This window comes from Pempheris klunzingeri, chromosome 15 (genome assembly GCF_042242105.1).
Source record: "Pempheris klunzingeri isolate RE-2024b chromosome 15, fPemKlu1.hap1, whole genome shotgun sequence".
In the NCBI taxonomy this organism is placed as follows: domain Eukaryota; kingdom Metazoa; phylum Chordata; class Actinopteri; order Acropomatiformes; family Pempheridae; genus Pempheris; species Pempheris klunzingeri.
The window spans coordinates 24,557,186-24,576,690 of record NC_092026.1 but is presented as its reverse complement, the minus strand read 5'-3'; the positions used below and the strand labels follow the sequence as shown (position 1 = coordinate 24,576,690).

The following is a 19,505-nucleotide window of genomic DNA, read 5'->3' as shown; positions in this document are numbered from 1 at the left end:
CTTTCATGCGTTTGTCATATAGTAACTATGTCAGTGTCTCTTTGTCCAGGGGACAGTCAGGACCAAACTCAAAGATGACCAAGGTTCCAGACAGAAAATGCCAGGATGAAACCCAAGTTCCACTCTGGTTACCAAGGAACTAACCGCAGGACTTCCTAAAATAATACTGACTGAATAATAACTGGTTTTTATGCACAAGGTGATCAGCGATACATGTACACAGCGCTCTGTTTACTGTTTAGCAAGGTTCTGTCGGAGGCCAATGTGCACTTCCACCCAGGAAATAGTTCCAGTGTGTATGCAGCTTCAGCCACGTGGATTCAGGGTGGTTAGATTTTCAGCATGGATGTGGGAGAGACTAAGAACAGGCTAGGGACTAGCTAATGTTCCAGACTTTCAGAGTCATGTAAAAGTCTGTCGTCAGTAGAGACTAAAGGCAAACTTTTCTTCACTCTTCTACTCACATGGAGTTACTTAGAAAATACAGTAGACTGCCAATGGGAGAAAATATGAACATCACAGTGTCTTTATATTCTGGTTCCCATGATGTTTGAATGTATAAAGTGTTCAGATGCTTTATCTCAGAGGAGAAGATAAAATACTTACAAAGACTTGCTGAGGTAAGACCTGGACTACAAGTAGAACATGTTGAATCCCAGTGCAGTGGTGTGTGGAACTAACCACATGTGTCTTAAGATCTCATTGAAAAGTGTCCACAGATTTCTAGTGCTGGAAACTCTCAGGCAATCTGTAGCTTAGGGGGGTAACGTCTCCAGGATGTTCTCAGGGTCAGGGTAGGGTCATGCATACTTTAAGTGTTGGGGTTGGGTGGACTGTTAGGAGGTCATTTCCATTTCTGAAATCTTCCAGAGGCCATATTTTGCCGTGGCAGGCCCGCAGGTAGGATGTTGTTGTATGCATGACCCTAACTCTAACCAACAGAACTCCAACCAGCCAGACAGAGGCAGGGTGTGGTGGGTCACTCCTCTGCCATCCCAGCAAAAACAAATCTGAAATAATAAATTGATATGAAATATAAATTTTTATATCAATTTATTATATTTTTATACAATATAAAAAATGGAATAAAACAAATAAACTGTAATAAGCAGAGTAGTGTATAGCCACATACCCACTTATATACCCTGCACCACACCTCTGCTACACTTACACTGCTTACAGTTTATCAGACAACAGATAAACATGGACGGGAAGTTTTTAGTAAATTTAATAGTAGTAGTAATAGTAGAAGAAGTAGCAGTTTGACTTCTGTATAAATCATATGAACTATTTGAGAACTTTCTGTAGTCATATTGGTTTTGAAATGAACATTAGGAGTAGGAAATATGAGTTAGCAGAATGCACGAGTTTTATCCTGATAGTAGCGCTGGATGAAAGGCCACGGGGGTCTGCAGGGCTTCATGGCAATCTGTGTGACTGATGACAAGGTATTTTGTGATTAGGACAGGGCAATATCACCCCAAATCAATACCAGGAGTGACTGCTGCAGTTGCCACGGTAACAATTAATGAAACCATCATTACTTACACCTGCACACAAGACTCTCCCCCCCTGCAGAGCTGGAGTTCTTTTCACTTGGCAAGAAACAGAAAATGATTATCCCTCCATCCATTGCCTGTTCCGCTGACACTGGGCGAGTCACCCTGGATTGGTCACCAGCCAATGGGGACAGACAACCATTCACACCTATGGCCAATTTAGAGTCATCAATTAATCTGCATGTCTTTGGACTGTGGGAGGAGCCCAGAGAGAACCCAGAGAGAACCCAGAGAGAACCCAGGCAAGCACAGGGAGAACATGCAAACTCCACACAGAAAGAGCCCAGGTTCAAACTCCACACAGGCGGCTAGCGAATTTGAATGTGCAACCTTCTTGCAGTGAGGCAACAGTGCTAACCACCACACCACTGTGCTGCAGAACATTGGTTGATAGCCAGCAGCTCAGCTAAAGATAGCTCAGCTAACTTTTCTGTGTGTACCTGGCCCCAGGAAAATGCACCAAACAAATGTTGGAGTTTGCACCATTTCTGGGGCAGCTTGGCTTTCAGAAATAATTAATTATCATGTTTCCATTACACCAGGTACCACCTCAAACGTGGGCGGGGTGGCCGGGGAAACACTACCTAAAGCGTACCGAGTCGAGTCGAGTAGGGCCAAGTCGAGCCGGTGGAAACACGGCATATGTGTGAGTGTGTAGATAAAGGTACCAGGTTAGGAGAGGATGGTTAGTCTGTAGACTCTGTGTCTGTGTGAGCAAACTAACATCAACTGAACTTTATGGAGCACAGTAAACTACAACACATCACAATAATCAAACTCAGTGAACATTAAAGCAAATCAAAACAAATACATTACCAAAGTTCAATCATTGCTTAGCCATGAATATAGTTATGCTATGATATATATGCCCAGTTAGAGTTTGTAAAGGACTCTGGGAAACTGAGTTCAGAGAGAGAGCCCTTTGTTCAAAAGACAGAGAAACATGTAGTCCTCACCATGTCGGTGGGGCCCAACATCATGTATCCCTTATTTACTTGAATGCGTCCGTTATTTTGGCGAGCAGCAACCGGTAGGTTCCAGTAGACTTAGTCACTGAGTCTTTTTGAAATGATTGTGTCATTGAACTAAGATCAGTAATGTTCAGGTTAATGGTAATTGTTTCCACTGTTACATTTATAGCCTGTAATTCCATCACATGGGTTGTGTTTCTGGCTGGCCACATGTCCCCTACTGTGACGTGTGATGCTGACACGTAGATGGCCTGTCTGACTATCATTACCGATCCATTCAGCCATGTGAACATACGTGAGTGACGATTGTCTTTTGAGGATGAGACCATTAAGGACCGAGCGTCCTAGTTCAGAGTAAATGGCCTGCGAACCCCCGTTAGCTACTGTGCAAGTGATTTAACTTGTGCACAGACAAAGCAATGAAAGGGATGTAAGACCTGTTGTATGAGCCCGATAGTGAGCCCAAGGATGTGAAAGTGCTCATTAACTGCATGAGTACATTCCCTGTCAGTGGAATGGGAGAGAACAGTAGGAGCACAGACAAGAGAGCTGCCCTAACGGGGCTGCACCAAACTAAATGATGATCAATATCAAGGGCTCTCCTACTTCATGTCTGATCCCTGAAAGGAGGATCAAAGGACCTGGCTGCAGAGCCACTGTGCCGCCTTCAAGACAGTGCAGTGTGAAACCCCCACAGACAGCAAGTCTCTCTGGAATATAGAATATATATTATAATGAAAACAGGCTGTGTTATTGCGAATCCTTCAACTAATCTCAGTGAAGCGCCATGTTTGCCTGTTTAGGACCTGTAACATTTGCAAACTGCCCCTCGTCAAATAATGTTGCCTGCACTGTCTGTAGCAAAGCGGCTGCTCCGGGACACGACTCACGCATACACCTACTGACTCTGCTGAAAACACTGTATCTTCTGAAACGGTTGTCTTCAAGCAACAGACAGAAAGTGAGTGAGTGTTTTCTTCCCCTACTGGCCATCCACAGATTCCTTCCCACCGTGCTTCCACGGTAAGTCAAGGGGCCACGTTTAACAGTGCAGAGCAGAGTGTTGTCCAGTACAAACTGTGACAGATGATAAGAAACTTTGCATACAGATTTTTTTCCTATAACGTTCAGCCCTAGCCAGTATGGGGACAAAGAATGAGTACAGCAAGCAAGTCCTGTCCGGACATACCCTTTAAGAGCCATTTCTGTGCATTTGTATTGTATTAGATATCTTTGTTTAGTTTTTGCTGTGAGCTTCCCACCACTGGGGGCATCCCTGCTGTGACATGCGAGAGGGCTTATATTCAGCCAGGTGATGCACCCAGGTGTGGACTGATGGGAAGAGAAGAAAACAGTTTTAGACCGTGTTGAAAGGTGGCGTGTTGTGGCGTGGTGTCAGGTTGTTTGTTTAATTCAGAATTGGTAATCTGCTATAGGAAACTGGAACCGAAGAACATAACAATAAACAGCACCATATTGTGGATAAAGCAGCGGAGTGGACATGTCATTTACACGCGTCAAAACATCCTCACCATCAGCTACCAGGTGCCCCTGATCGATTGGTGAAAAGGGGTCACTACATACCCTTTAAACTGCGCACCTCCGTACGTGATTCACAGTGACAGGGCAGTGCTTCTGCTAGAGAAAACAAGAATTTATGGAATGTAAGAAAGAAGATGTTTGTGTTTCATGGAGTTCGTTCTTTTCAATTACTTAAACTGACTTCATGCATAAGCAGGCGGCCTCCATCTGTCTGGGCGTTCACAGTGAAAACAGATCTGAAGGAAGCTCAGCTGGCACACACACATACATGCGCACAGCAGTAGCAGCAGTAGTGCACTGGGTGTGTGTGTGTGTGTGTGTGTGTGTGTGTGTGTGTGTGTGTGTGTGTGTGTGTGTGTGTGTGTGTGTGTGTGTGTGTGTGTGTGTGTGAGAGCTGTAGAAGGTGGTTTGTCTTATTTTCAATTTGATTTCCAGACGTGAACACTGAGACTGGACAGCTCTCAGGTCTTAACACATGCAGCACACACACTCTCTCTCTCTCCCTATTGTTTGATAGCTAGTAAGTTAGATTGTTTAATATTGTACTAGAGTGAATCCTGCCAACCTCTACTCTGTCAAGAACTCTGAAATCCTTCAACTAGCTGTCAATGTGGTCATTTTGGTTTTAGTTATGAAGTTAATTATTAATCATAATGCCAAACTGATAGTTTAGTATTTTATGAGGCTGAATCAGCTAAATTGGCTCTTTTTCCTCGTTTATCAAGGTGGTGCCCCAATCGAGGTGGACTTTACACCAAGTCCCACTAATCAGTGTAATTATCTATCTATCTATCTTTGGTAATTATGAATCATGTCCAAAAGCCAAACTGCCCCAGAAATGGTGCAAACCCCAACATACCACTGTGTAACACAGAGCACAACACCTTTCTCTCTCTCACTCTCTCTCTCCATGCCCTGTACCTTTCCATCTCTCTCACCCCCCGTTCTCTCTTTTACTGCTGAATAATCAGAATATTTTTCCATCTCATTTCCTCCCCTGTTTTCCACCTCTCTGTTCTTTCTGTCTTTTCATCAGTTGGTTTTTTCTTCCTGAAGTCCTCTGTAGTTCTCAGAGGGGCAGTCTGACAGGCAGCCTCCTGGGCTCCCTTCATTTTAGCTTCCGTCTCCTGTGCTTCCTCTGTAGACCAGTACTCCCTCTACTTCCTCTGTGTGTGTGTGTGTGTGTGTGTGTGTGTGTGTGTGTGTGTGTGTGTGTGTGTGTGTGTGTGCATCAAACCTCTCCTCATTACTTATAGTAGTCACCTCTTTCTTTCTTTCTTTCTTTCTGTGTCTGTACCTTCCATACAAGCAGTATTAGATCAGTCCTGTCGACGTGTATCAAAGTGGATCCTATTCTTCACCCAACTCAGTGATCTAATGGCAGCAATGCTTCTGCTGCCTATATCCCCTTACATCCATAGGAACTGATCCAGTAGCACTCCGATACTGACTCAGATAGCTGGATCAGGTATTGTGACAATGGGGCTGATCTATTCTGTTCTATGTTTACTTCGACATGTGTGCACCACGTCAGCCGTCAGCAGCACACTGGTAGAATCAAGTCATTGTACTCAAAGGAAGGAGGATCAGTTTTCATTCCTGCCCAATGTAGTGCTGCATTTAAAAGCTTTACACTTGAACGGTGATGCCTGTTAATTTCCTACCAAGTTAGAAATGTGTTACAATAAGTAACAGTTCACATTTAATTTTACACAGCGAGGAAAGACATATTTAAGTCAAGCCTGATGTTGTCACGTAGAAGAGTGATCCCCTGGGATCGATCGGTCTGATGCTGTCGCGCAGAAGAGTGATCCCCTGGGATCTATCTGTCTGATGTTGTCGCGTAGAAGAGTGATCCCCTGGGATCGATCGGTCTGATGCTGTCGCGCAGAAGAGTGATCCCCTGGGATCTATCTGTCTGATGTTGTCGCGTAGAAGAGTGATCCCCTGGGATCGATCGGTCTGATGTTGTCGCGCAGACGAGTGATCCCCTGGGATCTATCTGTCTGATGTTGTCGCATAGAAGAGTGATCCCCTGGGATCGATCGGTCTGATGTTGTCGTGAAGAAGAGTGATCCCTGGGATCGATCGGTCTGATGTTGTCGTGTAGAAGAGTGATCCCCTGGGATCGATCGGTCTGATGTTGTCGTGTAGAAGAGTGATCCCCTGGGATCGATCGGTCTGATGTTGTCGTGTAGAAGAGTGGTCCCTGGGATCGATCATCATTTATATGTAGGTGTAGAACAGAGATGGATCCAGGGGCCGAAGAGAGGGTGACAAGAGGAAAATAAGCGAACAAGAGAGAAACAGACAGGAGAGAGCAGAGGTCACCTGACTGTAATTCATAATGTATTAGCCGAGAACATCTAACAGACAGAGAGCAGCATTATTACACCTTTGGAGTCATGTTTGTGTCCACCTGACGAATCTAGGTCCAACATTAACCCTCCGGTTTTTGAACTGAATGCTTACTAGATTAACCATAAAATCTACCAGTTGTGTTCAGGCTCTTGCAGCACGAGGGTAAGGTCAGGGATAGATTGCAGTCTTGGTCAACAGAGAACCGCAAAGATCTGAGGATTCAGACCAGAAATAGAATCTACAACGGAGTATAGTAAGGACACAAAGAGAGAGAACAGAGGGGGGGGGAACTAAATATGAAAAAAGAAATGTTACACTTTGCACTGTACAACCGTCACACAACAATAAAATGAAGGAGAAAATGGAGTTAGATGAAGGCAACAGAGCACAGTCTCAGTCAGCTTACTACTGCGCTGCCAGACAGGAAGCCAGTGTTGCTGAGGAAGACAGCATGGGCCCTGATTGGACGTTACATAACAAACCACGACTTTGATGGCTGACAGGAAGCAGGAGGATAAAAGAGGATGAAATGCTGTCCTCCCTCTGAATATCCAGCCCTGAGATGGGAAGATGAGAGAAAATACATATGCACACGTTCATTATGTGTGTCTGTGTGTGTGTGTGTGTGTGTGTGTGTGTGTGTGTGTGTTGCTACAGTGTGTGGGGTGTGAACGTGAAGCTTGATGCAGCTGATGTTTAAACCTTGACAACCATTGTCTCATTTCAATATCTTCATCTAAGAACATCAAGAGCAGTCGTCGTCTCTGTGAAGGAGGGAGGAAAAAGTGAAAGAGAGAAGAGAGAGAATCTGATTTGCATGTTCAGCTGTAAACCTCAGAGCACACATCGTGTTATGCAAGGTGTGCACGTGTCCTAAAAAAACCATTTTGCTGCATTACACTAAAGTTACAGTCAAGTTACAGTTGCAGGGCACTGTTTCAGCTGGGGACATCCTTCAGTGAGTCATGGTGCCACTGTTTCCTGAACTCATTCCTCAAGTCCACTAAATCAGTACACATAGAAATGTGTTCTCTCCCAGCGCTGCGAGAAAAGAAATTACATCTTTCTTTTCTCACTTTCAGTGTGGAGTTTGCATGTTCTCCCCATGCTAGCGTGGGTTCTCTCCAGGTACTCCAGCTTCCTCTCACAGTCCAAAGACATGCAGGTTAGGTTAATTGGTGACTCTAAATTGCCCGTAGGTGTGAGTGTAAGCGTGAGTGGTTGTCTGTCTCTGTATGTGGCCCTGTGATTGGCTGGTGACCAGTCCAGGGTGACCCCGCCCGTCAGTGCAGGCCAGTCCTGACTCGTGGGCTGCCAAATGGGGTTCGATGTAGCAGGCCTACTGCCCAGGTGTCCGTAGTGGTCAGGCTCCTAATACTTCTGTGCGACTTCATATCCCACCAGAAGTGAAGCATTTTGTCTGGCTGAACGTCAGTTTGGCCATTTTCTATGATTTCCATGCTGCTAACATGAGCAACCAGACTGAATTTCTTATTTTGTCTTTGTTGTGCTGTAGCCCACAGAAAGCAGGATTAAGTAAAATGGAAAGTGTTTTTCCACTTCCAAGTTGAAACTCCTGTCATCCATGGTGTCAAAAAACCATCTGACCGGTTGGCAGAGTCATTTTTAGAATCATCCCCTAAGGTTTAGGGCAGAAGAACAGATATGCAGGAGCAAACCAACTCAAAGGGACAGCAACATATTTCACAGTATCAGAAACCCACCCAGACCCCTCATTTGGTAATGTAGAGGCACATAGCCACAGGAAGGGGGGCGTATCATTTGTGGGACTGTCAGGGTTCTGCATGGAGGAAGAACAAGGAGTAAGATTTAGTCAGAGAAAACAAACACTGACCATTATCACTCACTGTTGTTACAAAGTTGGTACAAAAGCATCACAATTAACATGATAATGACTTGCATTTGAATTAATTGTGGTGCCTTTGGTGCCCCATTAGATGTCCCAAGTGTTTGTGACCATGTAGGTGTTAGTTGCACAGAGACCTGTGTACAGTATATCTGCGTTGATAGTGTGTGTGAGCTATTGTGTGAGTCACACTATTGAAGAAGACACGAGATGTCTTAGTCCTCCTCCACAAACTTGTACCGTATTCACAACACTCTGGAAGCTTTAAGGCGTCCAGATGCACCCTTTTGGTCTCCCAAACAAGGAGAAATATGAGCAGTGTGAATTTTATATTACACATAATAAGGACTAAAAGGGACAAATGGAACCCCCATTCATAGATTTGTGTACTTGTACTTAGAGAAATTGCTATATTGTTATCATTAAATGTAAAAATGAAGTGATACCTATAGGTGGGAGTGTGTGGAGTCTGCACTGTGCCACTGGAATCATTCTGCATGTTAATGTCTTCAATTCTAATCAATCGATACATTCATCAGCAGTAAGAGAGCTAATATAATTTGATTGATTATATTAATTTGCACGTAAAACCCTATTCTGTCTTTAAAGGATGAGTTTAAACATGGATCGCAAAGTTGATGTTACATTTGTGGGTCTACCTATAATGTTGTTTCTCACAATTGATTTTCATTTCTGCTTTGATATTTTCTTCCCACTGCTCTGTACAGTGTTCTGTAGCAGTAGGCTACAGTGTTCTGGTCCAGTGCTCTCCTCTCTTCAGCTCTTGATTTGATTCTGTTGGGCCTACATCCATTAAGCTTTTCGTTTCTTTTTGTTTCTTTCAGGAGAACCACACAAGTTTGATCCTTCCTTCAGAGGCCCAGTCCGCAGAAGGTAAATCCATACTTCCTTCTTGGCAGTAGAGATACAAGTCCATGTATTCTAAATCCTAAACTATGTTACGTCCACACTAAGACGGCTAAAAAAACTCAGACTGTGTCTTCATTAGTGTTTCCAGCGTGTAGCTCAAACCTTAACAGTGAACCAGTGAGGAAACAGCTGAATCATCTCCTGCTGGGCTGAAACACAGTGCACTTAACATTTCAACAGTCTCTGTGGATGCATTATTCTGTTGTGTGGAAAATGGAACAGTTGAATTAGTGTTCTGACATGAATGCGTGACTTCACCTCAGCTAAAAGCTTGGAGGAGCTGTTAAATGCAACTGGCCGTAGCAAAATAGTGGTGTATAAAATAACATAAAATACCATATTTTTATACTTTAAATGTCCCAAGACCAACTAAAAATAGGCTCTATAGAGAAAAGGGACACACCGATGTTTTATCAGAAGATCTACTGGCACATTAATGTAGAATTCAGGTTTTTACGCTTCCTGGCAGAGTGGATGGTGTAAAACCAGTGTTTTCTTTTTGTTGAAACAACATCAGAGCTCAGCACCACACCTGAGGGTTCCCACCCGTCTGCTCGGAGCAGGTCCACAGCTCAGCGACCTTGTGTTCCATAAGAATTTGGTCCATTTATGTGCTGAAGACACACCAATGTGAACCTCTCTGAAATCACACAACCCCCTTATGCTTGTGTTTTTCAAGCATTGTTAGCTTGAACACCTTGTTTATAAAATATAGAATGGATGAATGTTTTATTTAAACAGCAGCTAGTCAGGTGCAACAGGTTCCAGTGGTCCGCTGTGTCAGCAGAGAGTGTGGATTCAGTGGAAATGTTTCTGACAGGTGGAAGAGGAGAATATCAGACTCTTACATTTGTAAGTTAAGAGGCTATGTGATCAAAGTTTCAAATTGAATGGAATCCCTTGAGGTGTAGAAAGTAAAGCACAGTGGATGTATTTGACATTACTGTGTCCGTGTCATGTGGCTCTGTCTTTTAAATGTCCCGCAGAGGAGAGGGACACCAACCCAGCTCGTCTTCCTGCTGGATGGACCGTAAAATGGTCGATGGCTAAGCTGATTAATAGAAACCTCTCTCCACACATACTCAGATTAATCTGCAGGTCGACACTAACACTTGTGCAAGTGAGGAATGAACAGAACACACTGTCAAGAAAGAGGAGTTCGACCCACTTGTGTTCAGCTTCTCTAGTATGTTTATAGCAGGAAGTTTCCTCCTCAGTGGCTCAGGGCACCGGTCTGGGAATGTGAACCAGCAGCCATCCAATGACAAGCTCGCTTCTTAACACTCCTTTGGTATTCATATTATTATTAGTAATAATAGGTGAAGCAGATTTGTGCTACATTATCAGTTAGTGATAGGGCGAAGCAGGATGTTCACTATACTAATTCTGACAAACATTTATGAAAATGTGTAACAGAATAAATCAATGAGAACAATCAATGAACATTTTATAGCCAAAAGGTCAAAGGTCAGCTTCACTGTGACATCATGATGTTCAGTAGAAACCCTTTTCTGACCGTTACTATGTCACATGTGGACTGACGTGAATAAAAACTGTTACTTGACGGGTTGGAGGAGACTCAAGGCCATAATTGTAGTTTTTCCAAACCTTAACTTGATCTGTGCATGTCTAAAGCTACTGCCACAATATGCAAACTAAATGCCTGTACTTCATCAATTCAGCATGTCTTTTCTACGTTTGGGTCCTGCAGGGACACAGGTTTTAAAAAAAAGTTAGAATTTGAAGCAAACGAGGCCAAGAAGGGCTGTAAGTCCTTACAGTGGGTCAAGCTCCTAAACGCTGGCTCCTACGCTTCCCACAATGGGTAAAGTTTCTAATTTAGATTAGATTATTACTTACTGCTGTGCTCACAGTAATTAACTCTCACATACTCAGCTCAAACTCCGTCTGCAGTTATCTCAGTCATCGTTCTTCTTCTGTCCAGGATTCATCTCCCATTCTGTTCTCCAAGAGTAACAACCCCTCTCTCCCTCATTAAACCCTAAGCTGCGTCGCTCTGCCTGGACACTTTTCCTCTCATTTGTTTTTTCTTGATGTCTTTATCGTGCTCTCGCCAGGGCCAGAGGCAGGCGTAATTAAAGAGAACACAAGTGCTTTCATTGCAGTATAGCAGCATGCACAGTTGTAGACAGACATGTTCACGTCTGCTACACACAGCACAGCAGTGACTGGGCACAGCAGCATCATGGGTCTAAGTACTAGGTGACTGTGTGTGAGTATTGGAGTGTTGCTGCTGTGGATCACAACTGGTTTCTTTTCTGTCTCTGTAGAAGCTGCACTGATGTCTTATGTTGTTTGATCTTCATCATTGTCATCATCTCCTATGTGGCCCTGGGGATAGTGGGTGAGTCTACACACACACACACACACACACACACACACACACACACGACACCCTGAGTGGGGGAACAGCCTCTTTGATCAGACTCTTGTTGCGGCACGTTCTCTAGTGAATATATACACACATACAGTCTTTGTTTCTTCCTCTTGATGGCTTTGACTCGTAGCCACACACACCATGATACTACGAGTGCTTGCATGCAGTTAAAGAGCAACCCACTGTTTGGTCTTGTTGGAAAGAAAGTAGTGCTGCTCTATAGGTGGGAAGTTCTCACAGTAATGAACTTCCCCATACACACCACAACTGTGCACACGTACACAAAATTTCCTTTGGCACAAACATCAACCATCCAGCATTCATCATTTCGAGCAGTAGTTGTTCTGGAGGTTTCGATCGTAACGCACAGACTTTGAAGCCACCGTGGATGAGAAGAGCAGAGCGCTGCTCTCCCAAAGCATGAAGTCCTCACCATTTTGGTGGGCCCAGCAACATGCTTTAGAAGGACTCAGCTAAACATTATAATCAATTCTAAATCAAACAGGGAGCGAATGGAGACACTGGGTTGGTGTAATGTGATGTCGCCAAAAAAAGCCTCACTGCTGCGTCGTGAACTAGCTGGAGGCCGCAGAGTGACTTGTGGTCTACGCCAGAAAGTAGAGAGTTAGTAGTAGTAGTCCAGTTAAGAAAAAAATTAATGCATGAAAAGTTTTTTCCAGGTCAGGGTGTGAGAGAATTGATTTAATTCTGGAGATTGTTCTTATTCAGAGAAAACAGGACTGGGCAGCTTTTTCGATCTGTGTTTGAAATTTAAAGTGAAATAATGCTCCCAGATCTTTGCCAACCGGCTTCACATAAGCAGAGCAAGGCCTTTTTCAGTGAAACTGATCTAGGGCCTAGATCACTGAACAATATGACTTGAGTTGCTGAGTTGAAGAACATTTTGTGGCATCCAATAGTTGACTTTACTGAGACAGTCAGTGATGCAGCAGCAGCAACAGCAGCAAGGCTTTTTGGGTCAGCAGGTCGCAGGTATATCTGAGTGTCGGCTGCCTAGCACTGACACTGGATGATTTAACCAAGTGGGAGCATGTAGATAGAGAATAAAATTGGACCTCAAATTGAACCTTGTGGTACACCACAGGGAGTTAGAAGAGAAGAAGAGTGAATACCTATGGTGACCGAGATAAAATGTAAGAACAAAACCAACTAAATGCAGTGGCCCTGATGACAAACCAAATCAATATTTGTAATACAAATCATATTTTTTTTTTATAAAAGAAGCTCTAGATCATTGTTTTCCCCCAAAGCTGTTGTTATTTAAAAAGTTCTGATAAAACCGTTGTCCTCTACCTGCCCAGCAGCTGGTGAACAAAGTGGATCATGTCAACCTTCCAAAGTGATCATTTGTCAGATGTTTGTGTGCAATCTTATAGATTGTTCTGCTTCACCCAAGTGGTCAAAAATCAATCGATGCAGCTTTAAGTGTTGAGACATGAAAGCAAGAATGTTGCTCATTCTTCATGTCACTAGTAAGACGACCCGGACTGACTGCAATGGGCCTTTCTGAGGTAATTGGTTTTCCTCGTGCTCGGTCTCCCAATTGTCCTCACAGGCTTTATTGTTATTTTGATTGATTGGAATCAGAACAGAGAAAATATACAAATTCCACTTTTCATCTTAAAAGCTGTAAATATCTTAATCACTTGTCATCGGCCACACGATTGTTGCTTGTTGTAGAATTTCACTGTTTCTGTCACTGCCCTCCTTCTCTCCCTCTGTATCTGTCTCCCCTGTGACCAGTTATCAACTGTGGGAAGCACTTGTTTTCCTGGTTTATTCCCTCTTTTTCCCCGTCTGCATCACACTGATGACATATGTGGATAGTGGTGTGGAGAGGCAGAGGAAAAAAAGAGAGAGATCGGGAAGGAAGTGCGATGGCACGTAACTGGGAGGTACATCTGAGTTTTGTTCTCGAGAGATTCAGCAGAGTGAGGGCAGACAATAAGAGAGCTATAGAAGTCTTTTTGGTGCCAAAGCTGATTGATATTTTCAGTCACAGCAGGAAGTCGAGGAGGAAGCCGAATTAAAGCATTTGATGTAAGAGCTGGAAAAAAAAGTGATGTAGTGGAGACGAGGGCTGAAATCCCTCCTCAATAAACTCGAGGGACTCGATCACCAAAAATCAAAGCCATGTTTCATCCATATAATTCTTGATAGCGCACCGCGCTTCACACCGATGATTCTTACTGTGTCACAATGCACTTATGCTGTGGACAACCAGGGTGAAGATGACTGATTTGACCATGCGGACTGCAAAATGGCAGCAGAGAAGGGAGACAAGAGACAGGCCAGGAGGGAGAACTGTGTACAGCACAGCGTCAGCGCTGCAACATCACATCTCTGCATTCCAGAGATGGTTTTCTTTCAAATCTTTAATATGGTCAAGTCATTAAATAGCTTTAGTTTTGAAAGCTAATATTATTGTATGCAATTTAAGCAGTAAAAAGGTTGATTTGTCTAAAAAGGAGACCAGTTTTATGAACCAATCATTAAGGGACCTGTCTCATTTCCTCCCTTTATGACGGCTCTTTAATGATGCAAAAGTATTTGTTATCCAATTATTTCATTCAAAACATTCGCCTCCATATCACAAAACATTCAGTGTTCTTCCTCAGGCCTTTGGCACAAACACAAACTAGATTTGGTGTTGATCATTTTGCCTAAAAGCAGTTTTAGTGTCTGACGCTTCTGAAGCTCGAGCTGCAGGCAGAGCTTCCTCCTGCTGAGGATGAGGGTGAGATCATACCTGCCCAAAAATGCTGACGCCTGTTTCATTTTTCTCTTTGTTTTATGGAAGTTGTTCAAAAATGTCCAAAACTACTAATTCATTCTGAATTTGTTTTCCTTTCAAGACGGAAAAAAATCTAAAACAGCTGATTTAAAGCATCATGGACAGAACTAAGTAACGCCACTGTGTGTGTGTGTGTGTGTGTGTGTGTGTGTGTGTGTGTGTGTGTGTGTGTGTGTTGCCTCATATTCTAGTATGAGCTCATTCCTAAAGAGCAGTGTGTTGGTACAGAGACGACATGGTTAATGGGTTGAGGGTGAGTGGATCAGAGCAGTGGTCCGTGTGTGTGTGTGTGTGTGTGTGTGTGTGTGTGTGTGTGTGTGTGTGTGTGTGTGTGTGTTACTGGGAGCTACTGGTGACATCACCCCACAGAGAGGATACAAATCCACTGATCCCACTTTACACACCGGCGTGCATGCATTAACTACCCAAGTCTATAAGCACCTACGCTTTCATGTGTGTGTGTGTGTGTGTGTGTGTGTGTGTGTGTGTGTGTGTATGTGTGTGTGTGTGTGTGTGTGTGTGTGTGTGTGTGTGTGTGCGCGCGTGTGTGTGTATGCGTGTGTGTGTGTGTGTGTGTGTGTGTGTGTGTGTGTGTGTGTGTGTGTGTGTGTGTGTGCGTGTGCGTGCTGTATGGGTGAATGAATAAAGAGCATGGACTAAAATAAAGACTCATACACACTCAGGTGCAGACACATTTACACAAAGGCAGTTTTCCAAATCCACTGTGGCTCTGCTACTACCAAACATGGATGACATCATTGCTGATGACATCACCCCTCCTTCTCGCACAACCCCCACCCCATCTGCACTTAGCCCCCATCTCTTTTTGTCTCGTCTCGCTTCCTTCCTGCACACACACACACACACACACACACACACACACACACACACACACACACACACACACACACACACACACACACACACACACACACACACACACTCCCACGGACAGCGTAAACTCGCTCCATTTTTACGGCTCTGGACACGTGAATGTTTCAGGGATGAGGAGCCTGCAGGTGCTGGAGGTTAGCTGGCAGGTTAGCAACAAGTCACTTCTCCACACTTCCTTTGTGCACAGATCCTCTGTATCACTCCAATACTTGGTCCACTTTTAGTATCATCATCCTTTTAAGACAATAAAGATAGTGAATACACATTTCATTTTAAAGTCACACTGACTTTACCTGTCAGAGTGATCTGATGGAATGCTTTGGGACGACGCACAATGTACTGTTTATGGTCATAAGGGAACAATACTAACAAACTTAAAGGTTCTGGAAACTTCACAAACAAACCCAGGTCAAGAACACTACATCTAGTATATCCCATAATGACTTTATATGCCACTGCAGTGTTTTGGCTCTGAGGGGTACTGGATGGTTGAAAACAAGCAAAATTCATCATTCTTTCACACACACACACACACACACACACACACACACACACACACACACACACACACACACACACACACACACACACACACACACACACACACACACACACACTGGATGCCTCAGACCCCCTCTGACAATGTCAGGCTCTGTGTGTGTTAGGTTATGCTATTCATGCCATTTCAGGTGATGTGAATAAATAATCAGCTACACACCTGGTTTCCTTACTGAGGTTCTGCTGTCTGTTTCTTTGGTAAATGACCCATCTTTTCTGTCTGCCTGTCTGCCTGCCTGCCTGTCTGCCTGTCTGCCTGTCTGCCCAGCCTGGTTACACGGTGACCCTAAGAAGGTGCTCCATCCAACAGACAGCTATGGGCAGTTCTGTGGTCAGAAGGGAACCTCCAACGCGTAAGTCATTGTGATGGTGCGGCACACACCTGATCCTCCATCATTGTGTGTATTATTATTATCATTTATTTATTTATTTCTTTAACCACATTTGAGGGACCGTCTCTCTGCAGGTCTACAACTGACAACCAGATCAGTTTCCCACCAGCTGCCGTCCCTTTGTGACATCACTAACATGCATGTGGTTTTTTCTTTGCTTAAATTTGGTTCAAGCACATTTACTAACAGTTATTATACAGCCAATATTAGAAGTGTCAGGAAGAGTAACGTGGACAGGTCAAAGTGTGCTCTGGCATGGGACTGACTGCTGAAGATCATTCGATAAATGAGCATGTACATAGATACACACACTCACAGGGACACACGCTTGAACACAAAGACAGTTTTCCAAATCCACTGTGGCTCTGCTACTACCAAACATGGATGACATCATTCCTGATGACATCACCCTCCTTCTCACACACACCCCCCTTCCCCCATCTGCACCTTGTACTTAGTCCCCATCTCTTTTTGTCTCATCTCGCTTCATTTCTTCAGTGGCACACACTCCCACAGACAGCATGAACACTGTGAACACATGAACACAGTATTTAATCATCTCTGACTCCTGAAGCATTTAAATGAGCGTTGCTAGTGCAGCTACTGTAGATGGGATGAACATAAAAATGTGCCTCTGAGGCTGTTAGAATCCCCAAATAATCTGCACACAGTGGTCCTCACGGGGCTGTCGGAGGGAACATATCAGTGTCAAAGTGGGGTGAAATCTGAATTCACTCGTCTCCTCTTTCACTTCAACACGCATGAATAGTGCATCATGATACTGGAACATCCACCCACACATTTAGTTGTGTCTGTGTGAGTAGAAACATGTCCAGGCTCCATTTAACTACCTCCAGGATTACTCTGCTGTGGATTATTGGATGCTAATAATACACTGGTTCAGTCCTCCGATGCATGTGAAGGAGTCTTTGACGCGGGACAGAACTTATCAACTTGCTGTGATGTATTTGGGTCAAAGTGCAGACGTCAGAAGATCCAGGCCCCCGAATTAGGACATATTCACAAAGTCTCTATGGCAGGAAACCAAAATGATAGCAGTGCACACATTTTAACGGCCAAACTTCTTATGCCAGGTTTGTGAATCTGATGCCAATCTTTGTCCTTGAGACAAAGAAGAAAGTAAGAAGAAAGCACGGCCATAGAGGGAAATAAAGCAGGCTGCAGGAGGGTGCTGAGGGTGTGCGTCAATGTCAAAGTGATGTACGACAGAGAGATCCAGACAAAGACCTCAAACCTGAAGCAGCAGCCTCATACAGTTTGATTCTCTTGTCCGCGCCGCCATCTACTGGTGCTACCTTGTTGCTACATGCTGAAGAGTTCAGCTCTTCTTTCTTTGTCCTCTCCTGCTCTTCTGGGTTTTTTTTTAAATATTCAGGTTCTACGTAAGATAAGTGACAAAGAGTGGACTGACATTGAGAGGCTGTTTTGTAAAGCTGGACGTGTTCGCTCCATAGGTCGGGGGTCTGCAGCTCTAACTGACTGTTGCTGTGTAGCCTCTCAAACCCTGAAATGTTCTCCTGGCCAACGCAGGTACAGCTTCATGTTGAACCTGCTTTAATATAAGGCAGCAGTCTCTGCTCTTTCCTCTGGGGGTTGATCGAAGGCATTCTGGGACATGTAGGCAATCTCAAGTCACACTAATGATGTGCTGTAAATGTGTGATTAACACTGAGATGTTTTTGCAGGAAGAAGCCCATTCTATTCTATTTCAACATCTTGAAATGCACCAACCCAGCTGTACTCATCAACCTACAGTGCCCCACCACTCAGGTACTCCACTGACGACGCACTTCTACTGCAGTGACACAACATCTGTTCGTTGTGGTCAACTGATTCTCTGATTCTGTGCTGAAAGTGTGCGCTGGGTGTTGATTAAGCGTCTGTGTGACCCTGACAGCAGGAAACATTTTGTCTGTGTCCTGTTTCTGCCAGATGTGTGTTTCAGAGTGCCCAGACAGGTTTTCCACCTACACTGAGATGCAGCTGCAACACAAACTCAACAGGAGTTACTGGGACTATTTCAGACGGTTCTGTAAGCCTGGCTTCAACAACCCTGACAAGGTACCAGCTCTGATGTGTGAAACATGTTGACGGCGAGCGGGAGGCGCTGGACTGTGGTTCAATGACTGTCTGTCCTCTGTTTCCTCCAGCCAGTCTCTCAGGTTCTACGAGATGAGGACTGTCCCTCCATGATTGTGCCTAGTAGACCATGTAAGAGACACCTGTGTCACCAGCAGCCCCCCATAAGATCTCTCTGTGCCAATCAATCTCAGTCTTTATTTATCCTGTGTGTGTGTGTGTGTGTGTGTGTGTGTGTGCCAGTTCTCCAGAGATGTCTTCCAGACTTCATCACTCTGAATGGGACGGTGACTGTAGCTAACAGAACCAGGTTTAAGGACGCTCTGGAGATGCCACGCAGTGTCACTGACCTCCAACAAGCTGCCAAGTACTGCACCACCGTCTCTGACATACTTTGAAAAGTTGTGTCTCTGCTGTTGTGACTTCTGACTGAACCGGCCCCTTGTCTGTCCTCTGTGCAGGGGTATAACAGGACTAATGGACACCAAGGAGCTGGGCGTGAAGATAGTGGAAGATTACATCAAGTCATGGACATGGATACTCATGTACCTCCACAAACACACACACTCAACCATGTGCTTTTCTTTTCACTACATTTCTGACGAGTACTTTCTAAGTTGCCGCTTTGCCTCTGAATAACATCCACAGTCAATTTACTTGATTGATTATTACTTCATGGTACATTGATGTGTAACATTAACTCCATTACACAATTCTGTCACAGTGCCTCTCAAAGTCTGTCACAATTTATAATCATTAAGATTTCAAAGATTGCACCCATTGTCAGTTCTCAAACCAGATGAGATACAGTCTCTCCAGCGCGCTCTGCATCTCCCTGGAGAGCTCCAGTAGGGACAAGAGTATTTCCCCCCTTAAGAAAGAGAGTTGGTTAGTCTGCTGAGGAGATGGAGGTGTGGAGCCTGTCTGCAGCAGTGAAATGTTCCTTTTGTATGAACAGTGAATGGTGAGGCTGACATCAATGAGGTAAACATTGTGCTGGATTACATGCTGCCTCCGTGAATCCTTCATGTGTTTGAAGGCAATCTGAATCCAGCACAGGAATGGCGGACTCCGCCACATCCAAGAGAAACAACTGTATAAAAAGACAGTTACAGAAT

General features: G+C 44.2%; 1 protein-coding gene across 1 annotated transcript in view; it reads left to right on the top strand.

Moving 5' to 3' along the window:
• slc44a5a (solute carrier family 44 member 5a) overlaps window positions 1–19,505 on the top strand; it is a 29,673-nt gene that overhangs the window by 2,716 nt on the left and 7,452 nt on the right. Inside the window, exons 2-9 of the mRNA XM_070845024.1 lie at window positions 9,146–9,194; window positions 11,522–11,595; window positions 16,164–16,248; window positions 17,994–18,078; window positions 18,241–18,369; window positions 18,459–18,519; window positions 18,631–18,754; window positions 18,849–18,932. Of these exons, the coding sequence (XP_070701125.1) occupies window positions 9,146–9,194; window positions 11,522–11,595; window positions 16,164–16,248; window positions 17,994–18,078; window positions 18,241–18,369; window positions 18,459–18,519; window positions 18,631–18,754; window positions 18,849–18,932 (691 nt within the window). The remainder of the gene's footprint in view (window positions 1–9,145; window positions 9,195–11,521; window positions 11,596–16,163; window positions 16,249–17,993; window positions 18,079–18,240; window positions 18,370–18,458; window positions 18,520–18,630; window positions 18,755–18,848; window positions 18,933–19,505) is intronic.